We start from the raw sequence: 9,865 nt of genomic DNA, 5'->3' as shown, positions 1-9,865 counted from the left end.
GCCCTTTCCTTTCCTCATGTGGCTGTTCTTTGTTTCATTCCATAGTGCACAAAAACAGCTTCTTGAATGAAAAACAAATAACCAACAATCAAGTCCATAAAAGTATAGGACATCACTTGAGTACAAGTTTCATAGATTAACTGATCAGGGACCACTTCATCATCCATGACCAAACTTCTGGAATGCAGCTAGATATTCACTCTGATACTTAGTGGTGATCACATTCTCTCCTAGCTCTCATGGGTGAAGTGAGGGTTAAGAGTCCTGAGGGAAGTGTAGGTGGACGTGTCAAGGGGTTGTTCCTTCCTTTGCTTAGAAGGGAGTCTGGAGTGCTTTTCAGAGCCAGGGCTATGGGGAATGAACTTTATCCTGAAGCCATGTCATTAATTTTGTCTTCTTCCTAGGGGTGGAGGATCTATCTATTCTCTGGGGTCATTATGAGCTGAGTTGGGTCTCCCAAGATATCTGCTCTGCAACTAGAGATATAAACCTGGGACATGAGCTCATCAATTTTGTAAGAAGCAGAAGAACATCTTGGATGGTTAGTTCTACAAATTTTTATTTGGAGCCATGGAGTTGGAGAAGAGTCTGTGAGGGGATTTCTCAGGTCACCACTTGCTCACACATTGTCCTGAGGACTAAATCTTTGCATATTGCTTGGGTTTAACCCTTTTCTATTGAGAATTATAGGTCAGAGTGAAAGATGAACTGTGGGGAAAGGAACAGAGGTGGTAGGTGCTGAAGCAGGTGAGGGAAGACCTGACAGATAAGGGACTGAAAGCGACCGAGAAATGTGAAGTTATCACTTCAGGCTTCAGATTATAGTGTCAGACTGGACATAGAGATACTTCCTTGCTGTCAAGTGACAAATGTTATCAGCATCAGAGACCAAAATATGATAATCCTAGTTTTCTTGGGGAAAATTTTTATCATTGATCATCTGTTCTCCAGCCTCTGAACTGAGACAAAGTGGGCAGACAGATCTATTGTGCCTCTGCCACACATGTGTCTGCATCACTGCAGTGTTCCTGCCTGTGCTGATCATGGAATCTACCTACCCGAGCTGGACACTGGCTCCCTTGGCTGGCTGTGCTTAGGTGCTCAGTCATCTCCCACTCTTTGTGACCCCGTGGACTGTAGCCACCAGGCTTCTCTGTCCATAGGGATTCTTCAGGCAAGAATACTGGAGTGGGTTGCCATGCCCTCATCCAGGAGATCTTCCTGAACCAGGGTTCAAACCCAGGTCTCCTGCATTGCAGGCAAATTTTTTATCGTGTGAGCCACCAGGGGCTGGCATGTTTGGGTAATTCACTATGTCCTGGGATTTCTCTCCCCACTGCCACAATTTTCTGACTCTAGAAATATAACAAAAACAAAATCTCCTTCCTACTCTGAAAACCTCTCCAAAAAGGTATAAGAGAAAGAAAACAGATTTGCTTTTTAATAAACATTAAATCAGAATGTGATGTGCATTATAGGTGATCTGCTAAGTGAATGCAAAGACAGAAGGAATAGCACTCTTTTCTACATCCAGGCAACGATAATCTATTACATTCTGCTCTCAGGATAAACAATAACCAGTTCTGAAATAAGAGACTTGACAGCCCCATTTGGCACACAGAGTTCATTCTAGATTCACCTGGTAATTGTAGTGACTGTGTTGGTTAAATGGCTTTACTCAAAGGAAAATAAACTTCTCTTATTCTACGACAAGAGAGAATTCTGCAACTTGGAGCAAGGTGCCTGGTAAAGTTAGAGTCCTGCACTCCTACCGAGCTGGGGAAATAGGGGCTCTAACTTCCTGGATGATTGCAATGAAAAGATATGGATCTCAAGGTTTTTTTTAATTAATTAATTTATTTTAATTTGAGGCTCAAGTTTTTGAGAAAGACACTACTGGATCTGAAAGCTGGCTGGAAGGTTATTTCACTTTTAAAATGTTTGTCTACATTTCAGAGTCAAATAACTTACAACTTTCTCTAAAGTAAATGCTCTAAGAAAATGGGAGAAGGGAAAATTAAAGCCTTAAATTTTTAATAGTATTTATTCTTACATCAGTTATACACTTTTCCTCCTCCTCCTCTCTATTGAAAACTCCAATGCTCTCATAGTCTTAAGTCTATATCCATTTTTCCTAAACCTCTAGCTATTTACCCTAAAACCCCTTCTCTCTCTCCCTTTGCATTATTTAGGCCCCTTTCTCTGGGGGTGTACTAACTAGTTTTCAAGCGAAAGAAGGATCAAATCTTGTTTGGTAACTACTGAGGACAAATGAGAGGAAAAGGAATTCATTGCAGAGGGAAAGGACAGGGATAAGACAGAGGACTGGGCACTGTCCTCTAGAAGAAACAGGAGACAGTTTACGTGTATGATGGAGATGCCAGGTAAGTTGTTTCATTTTGATGTTTACTCATTTATTTTTCCCTCAGAGTCAAGGCCATGGACATCTGGAACCACACCTCGCTATCAGACTTTATCCTTTTGGGTCTGTTCAGCTACTCACCATATAACTTTTTCCTATTTTCCCTTGTCCTTCTGGCCTCTGCTACAGCCCTGGTGGGCAACATCCTCTTCCTCCTGCTCACCCAGGCTGACAGGCGCCTGCACACGCCGATGTACTTTTTTCTCAGCCAGCTCTCCATCATGGACCTGACAATAATGGGCACAGTTGTGCCCAAGATGGCAGCCAACTTCCTCTCGGGGAGTAAGCTCATCTCTCGGGGTGGGTGTGCCACTCAGATCTTCTTAGTGGTCATGGTAGGAGGAGCTGAGTGCTTCCTCCTGGCAGTCATGGCCTATGACAGGTATGTGGCTGTTTGTCACCCCCTGCGGTACCCTGTGCTCATGAACTGGAAGGCCTGCTGTCTGATGTCCTTGGCATCCTGGATGGGTGGAGTGGCTGACAGTGTGACTGATGTAGGGATGGTCTTCAGCTTCCCCTACTGTGGCTCTCTCCAGGTGGACCACTTCTTCTGTGAGGTGCCCTCTGTGCTGTGTCTCTCTTGTGCAGACACATCCTTCTTTGAGGACCTCATCTATGCTTGCTGCGTGATCATGCTGCTGCTGCCCCTGGGGGTCATTGTGGCTTCCTATGCCCGGATCCTCATGGCTGTAATTAACATGACTTCCACTGAGGGGAAACAGAAGGCTCTGACCACTTGCTCCTCCCACCTGGCTGTGGTGGGTCTTTACTATGGGGGAGCCATGTTTAGCTACATGCAGAGAGCCTCTGCTAGGACACCAGCGGGAGACCGAGCCACCTCCATCTTCTATACCATCCTCACCCCAATGCTCAACCCACTCATTTACAGCCTGAGGAACAAGGAGGTAATGAGGGCCTTGAAGAAGATGTGGAAGATGCAGGGGAGATAGAGAGTGTAGACGGTGCCCACCCTTCTGGGGCTTCCTCTCTTGTTCTTCTCCTTCCTCTATCCGCTCAGATTCTTTTGTGGCTCGTTTTCCTCCTCTGAACAAATTGAACTCTCTGCCTGGCTGGGGTGAAGCTATGAGCTGAGCAATCTGAAAGGACTGAATGGAAGATGTCAAGGAAACAGATAGTAGTAATTACTTTCACAATGAATCTTTCCTCCATGAGCACCTCTATTTTCATCTTATGAAGACCTATAGATATATATTACTTACCATTTCCACAGAATTGCTAGGGACAGTCTTTCTTCTGAACTCATGTTAAAAGTGAGGAAGGAGAACCAATTCAGAGCTCACTGCTCACTGAAACATGATGCAAATGTCAGAGGTAGAGTCTGACTTGTAGGAACTGTGTGACTTTGGACAAGGTTACTCCATTCTCTGGGCTTCACATTATCATCTGCACCAATAAAGTAAGTCCAACATGTTTCTTTTGTTATTAAACAATGGAAAGAGACTCGTGCCTTCTTGAAATTGTACATTAACTATAAGAATCAGTGTGTAAATACTAGAACTTCTTTGTAGTCTTCCTCTAAGGATAACACCATGAAAAGTAGAGATTACAAGTGTGCCATTCCTTTTGAGGGGTGGGGGCAGGTTGATTCTTTATCATCAACACCAAGGTTATGATCTCAGAGAGGTGGCAATTAGCAGTTCTGAAGCAGGACCTTAGTTCCCTGCCCAGGAATTGAACCTAAGTAGTCTAGATGAAAACCAGAAATCCTAGATACTCATCCACTGGAGTAGAGAAGCTAGAAGCAAAGTTGCTCTGGATCTTGCCCCATTTGAAAGCAACAACTTTTCACAGAGGTAAAAACTGTAAAAACAAGTACAAAGTGTATTATTATTAGCACAACACATGTGGGGGAGCACAGAGAGAAGCAGTTTACATATTTAAGACAGAGGCAAGACAGAAATACATACCTGGAGAGAAAGGGTATGGGCATCGTCCCTAATGAGGAGGAGCACAGTAAAGAGGTGACTAATCATTTATCTAGGAGCAATTCTTCTGGGTCTTTGTTCTCCTCTGGCCAAATATCTCACTTCTTTTTTCCACATCTGAACTTCCTTAGGACCCTCCCTGATATTCATGTACATCTTTTTGCTAAGCTGGATTCCAGTGCAAAGGAGTATGACAACACATATTATGGGATGATGCCTCCTTCCTTCAGAGTCTTTTTGCACATGTGTAGTTGACGAGACTTCCTTGACCTCCGGAATGAGAGATGTGGTCCTCTTATCTCTTTACTCCAGCACAGTTCAGGTCCTGCCATTAACTTTGTGCTTGGAGTGTCTAAGAAAAATAAAATTCCAGTTTGATAAACTCTCGCAGCTCAAATCCTGGGCCCATCTATCTCCTAACTCAGTTGGGAGAAAAATGAGGTGTGAGGATAAAACCCTGGCAGAAACTGGCTTCTATAAGGTTTTTAGTTCAAGAGCTCTGGAGGAATTTGGGAAATAATCTCTTGAGTCATGTCTTCTACAAATATCTCCCTGAACACACTGGACCTAAAATCTCTTTTCAATCATACTGCTTCCAAGAGACTTGCACGCATATCCTTAGAGCCTGTGGAGTTTCGGCAACCAAGTGGGTGGAATGCACACACAGTGGTGAAGGAAAGAGCATAGCTCAGCCCTGGGAGAGTTTAGGGTCTGGCTACTAATACAAAATGTTCTAGGCAGAAGGGATGACTGAGCAAAGGTTGAGGACAGTGTTCTAGAGCAAAGCAAGCCAGGGATAGGCTGAGGGAAAGCTGGCTAGAAAACAGGGCCCACATCTCATAAGGTTTGATAGGCTATGTGAAGAGATAGAATTTTGAGTAAGGAGGAGTTATGATCTGCCCCCTCCGTTAGAAAAAAGAGAATCAACCTGGCTGTCTGTATGATTCACCCAAAAATCCTATAGTAATTCAAGTGAAAAATGATGACACTGGGATCACAATGGGAAAAAATGCAGACTGTAGCAGAAGTGAGCAGGTTCTGGGTACTTTTTTTCATCTTTTTAAAAAAATTGAAGTATGGTTAATTTACAATGTTGTGTTAGTTTCATGTATATAGCAACGTGACTCAGAAAAGTATATCTATCTATCTATATCTATATATATATATATACATTCTTTTTCAGACAATTTTTCATTATAGGTTGTTACAGCATATAACATATGCTGAGTTGAGTATAGTTGAGTATAGTTAGTCTTGGTACATTTTGAAGGTCAAGCCAAGAGAACTTTCTAGCTTATAGTAGAACTGTCAGAATGGCCTGATGTGATTTCTGTCTTTGTGGAAGAGAACTGATGATCAGAACAATAGGAGTGGTATGAATTTTGGTGCTTTCCTTTCCCCATTTTATTTCCTTCTTCTTTTCAAGTAGAAGTCAGAACCCCATTATCTCTTTATCTTTGATTTTTTGCAATTTGAATATGATATACTTAAAATAAAATTTAGAGGTTTCTTTTGTTTTGGAAAGTGTTTTTCATATTTCATTTTTTTTAGCAATATAAATGGCATTAGCACATTATATTAGTTTCAGGTATACAACATAGTGATCTGATATTTGTGTTTATTGCAAAATAATCACCACAATAATCATAGCTGACATAGGATACCATGTGATTACAAAAATTTTCCCCCTGATAAGAACTTTAAGACCTACTCTCTTAACAACTTTCAAATATGCAATATGGTATAATATAATTGACTATAGTCAATGTTAACCATGCTGTACCTTACATCCCAAGACATATTTATTTTATAGTTGAAAGGCTGTACATTTTGACCCTCTTCATCCATTTTTCCAGCACTTCAACTTTCACCTCTGGCAACCACCAATCCATACACTGTATCTATGAATTTGATTTTGTTCTTTTTTAGATTCCACATATAAATGAGATAATAAAGTATTTGTCATTCACCATCTGACTCATTTCATTTATCATAATGTCCTCAAGGTCCATCCATGTTCTCATACATGACAAGATTTTCTCTTTTTTATAGCAGAATAACATTCAATTGTGTGTGTGTGTGCGTGTACACATTTCACATTTTCTTTATCCATTTATCCAATAATGAGCTACTAGGTTGTTTTCACATCTTGGCCGTCACAAGTAATGTTGCAATGGGCAGGGGGGTTAGATATCTTTTTGAGTTAGTGTTTTCATTTTCTCTGGATAAATACCTAAATGTAGAATTGTTGGATCATAAAGTCGCTCTACTTTTTAAATTTTTTGAGGAATCTCCATACCGTTTTTCATAATGGCTATATCAATCTACATTTCCACTAACAGTGCACAAGTGTTCCCTTTTCTCTACATCCTTGCCAACACTTTTTTCTTTTTTAACAGCCATATCGACAGTTGGTTTGTGAGTTGACTTTGATTTGCATTTCCCTGATGATTAGTGATATTAAGAATGTGCTGGTTGCCATCTCTGTATCTTCTTTGGAATAATATCTCTTCATATCGTTTTGCCTATATTTTAATTGGTCTGTTAAGGTGTTATTACTATTGAGTTGTGTGAATTCCTTATATAATTTGGATATTAATCCCTTATCCAGTATGTGATTTTCAGATATTCTTCCCTTTCAGCAAGTTGTCCTTTCATTTTGTTGATAATTTCTTTTATTTTTTTAATACTTTAAATTTACAAGTATTGAATTTATTTTTTTATTTCTTTTTCATTTATTTTTATTACTTGGAGGCTAATTACTTTATAATATTGTAGTGGTTTTTGCCATACATTGACATGAATCAGCCGTGGATTTACGTGTTCCCCATCCCGATCCCTCCTCCTGCCTCCCTCCCCATTCCATCCCTCTGGGTCTTCCCCATGCACCAGCCCTGAGCACTTGTCTCATGCATCCAACCTGGGCTGGTGATCGGTTTCAACCTTGATAGTATACTTGTTTCAGTGCTATTCTCTCAGAACATCCCACCCTCGCCTTCTCCCACAGAGTCCCAAAGTCTATTCTGTAAATCTGTGTCTCATTTTCTGTTTTGCCTATAGGGTTATTGTTACCATCTTTTTAAATTCCATATATATGCGTTAGTATACTGTATTGGGTCTTTATCTTTCTGGCTTACTTCAATCTGTATAAAGGGCTCCAGTTTCATCCATCTCATTAGAACTGATTCAAATGAATTCTTTTTAATGGCTGAGTAATATTCCATTGGGTATATGTACCATAGTTTCCTTATCCATTCGTCTGCTGATGGGCATCTAGGTTGCCTCCATGTCCTGGCAATTATAAACAGTGCTGCGATGAACGTTGGGGTGCACGTGTCTCTTTCAGATCTGGTTTCCTCGGTGTGTATGCCCAGGAGTGGGATTGCTGGGTCATATGGCAGTTTTATTTCCAGTTTTTTAAGGAATCGCCACACTGTTTTCCATAGTGGCTGTACTAGTTTGCATTCCCACCAACAGTGTAAGAGGGTTCCCTTTTCTCCACACCCTCTCCAGCATTTATTGCTTGTAGACTTTTGGATAGCAGCCATCCTGACTGGCGTGTAATGGTACCTCATTGTGGTTTTGATTTGCATTTCTCTGATAATGAGTGATGTTGAGCATCTTTTCATGTGTTTGTTAGCCATCTGTATGTCTTCTTTGGAGAAATATCTGTTTAGTTCTTTGGCCCATTTTTTGATTGGGTCATTTATTTTTATGGAATTGAGCTGCAGGAGCTGCTTGTATATTTTTGAGATTAATTCTTTGTCTGTTGCTTCGTTTGCTATTATTTTCTCCCATTCTGAAGGCTGTCTTTTCGCCTTGCTTATAGTTTCCTTTGTTGTGCAAAAGCTTTTAAGTTTCATTAGGTCCCATTTGTTTATTTTTTGTTTTATTTCCAATATTCTGGGAGGTGGGTCATAGAGGATCCTACTGTGATTTATGTCAGAGAGTGTTTTGCCTATGTTCTCCTCTAGGAGTTTTATAGTTTCTGGTCTGACATTTAGATCTTTAATCCATTTTGAGTTTATTTTTGTGTATGGTGTTAGAAAGTGTTCTATTTTCATTCTTTTACAAGTGGTTGACCAGTTTTCCCAGCACCACTTGTTAAAGAGGTTGTCTTTTTTCCATTGTATATCCTTGCCTCCTTTGTCAAAGATAAGGTGTCCATAGGTTCGTGGATTTATCTCTGGGCTTTCTATTCTGTTCCATTGATCTATATTTCTGTCTTTGTGCCAGTACCATACTGTCTTGATGACTGTGGCTTTTTAGTAGAGCCTGTTCCTTGACGATCCTAAACAGCTCATTCAAAGTCATCCCTGTCTGTTTTCCAACACTGTTTATTTCAAATTGTAGGGGGACACCTTTAGGAACTTTCTTTACATCAGATTGATCCTGTTTTGTCAAGAATGAGGGCACAGCAGTACAAGTTGACCATGGTTTCTTAGTTACTGGGCACTGCTCTGCTCCTGGATTATCAATGGATACAGTAAAAATTCCTCCATTTGTGGTAGAAGTTCTCTATTGACGAGTTCTCTTTGCTATTACATCGTCTAGCAGTTGTTCTGAATTCAACTGGGCCTGAACCTTCAGGCCTCTTCTGAAAAGAAAAGCTCCCTGACGAATGTCTTTCTGATGACTTAATTAATTTCCACTGATGGTAAAACCGGCTGGAATGTAATTTTTTCTATTTATCTGGGCAGGTCTCCTGAAAGCTGCAACTGGTTATCCCTGCACATCATTCAGTCTCAGAAGGTTTGCCTTCCTTTTTAATGTTGGAAAATATCGTTCTATATTCTTGTCACTTAGAGGTGGTCGATTCACAGGACTAATTTGTTTTCGAATTCCAGTTGCTTTCCTAGATGCAAGGCCAGTGATAACTCCATAAGGACGTCTCTTCCCAGGCATCACTCTTCTTCTACAGCTCAGACTATTCTTACCAAAACCAGAATTCTGTTGAACAGCCCATCTTACTCTCATTCTGAATTGCTTAGCACCACTTTGCTGAAGTCTTCTATTTAATCTCAGGAAATTCTGCCTCTTTCCTTCCTTTCGATTCAATTTGATGGTATCATCCTAAGACATATCAATTCTGTTCAGGTTTTCATTGCTGCAGGCTTTCGGTGGCGCTGTGGCTCCTATTAACTGGGTACTAAACCGCTTCATGGGAGAAGGCAATGGAACCCCACTTCACTCTTCTTGCCTGGAAAATCCCATGGGCAGAGGAGCCTGGTGGGCTGCAGTCCATGGGGTCGCTAAGAGTCGGACATGACTGAGCGACTTCACTTTCACTTTTCACTTTCATGCATTGGAGAAGGAAATGGCAACCCACTCCAGTGTTCTTGCCTGGAGAATCCCAGGGATGGGGGAGCCTGGTGGGCTGCCGTCTATGGGGTTGCACAGAGTCGGACACAACTGAAGCAACATAGCTGCTGCAGCAGCAAACCGCTTCATGGCTGGAGACTTAGAGCTGGAACAGTCAGAGAAGGCTGGAGGCTGA

General features: G+C 41.2%; 1 protein-coding gene and 1 pseudogene across 1 annotated transcript; one reads left to right on the top strand and one right to left on the bottom strand.

The window, feature by feature from the left end:
* The first annotated feature begins 2,439 nt into the window (after nucleotides 1-2,439).
* Nucleotides 2,440-3,372, top strand: LOC133062816 (olfactory receptor 2M3-like). The gene has a single exon (XM_061152185.1). It carries the CDS (start codon nucleotides 2,440-2,442, stop codon nucleotides 3,370-3,372), a length of 933 nt encoding a protein of 310 aa, XP_061008168.1.
* Nucleotides 3,373-3,712: 340 nt separating this feature from the next.
* Nucleotides 3,713-9,531, bottom strand: LOC133062815 (UAP56-interacting factor-like; annotated as a pseudogene).
* Nucleotides 9,532-9,865: the final 334 nt, after the last annotated feature.

Source organism: Dama dama, chromosome 9 (genome assembly GCF_033118175.1).
Source record: "Dama dama isolate Ldn47 chromosome 9, ASM3311817v1, whole genome shotgun sequence".
Lineage (NCBI taxonomy): Eukaryota > Metazoa > Chordata > Mammalia > Artiodactyla > Cervidae > Dama > Dama dama.
This window is presented reverse-complemented; position numbering and strand designations above follow the sequence as displayed.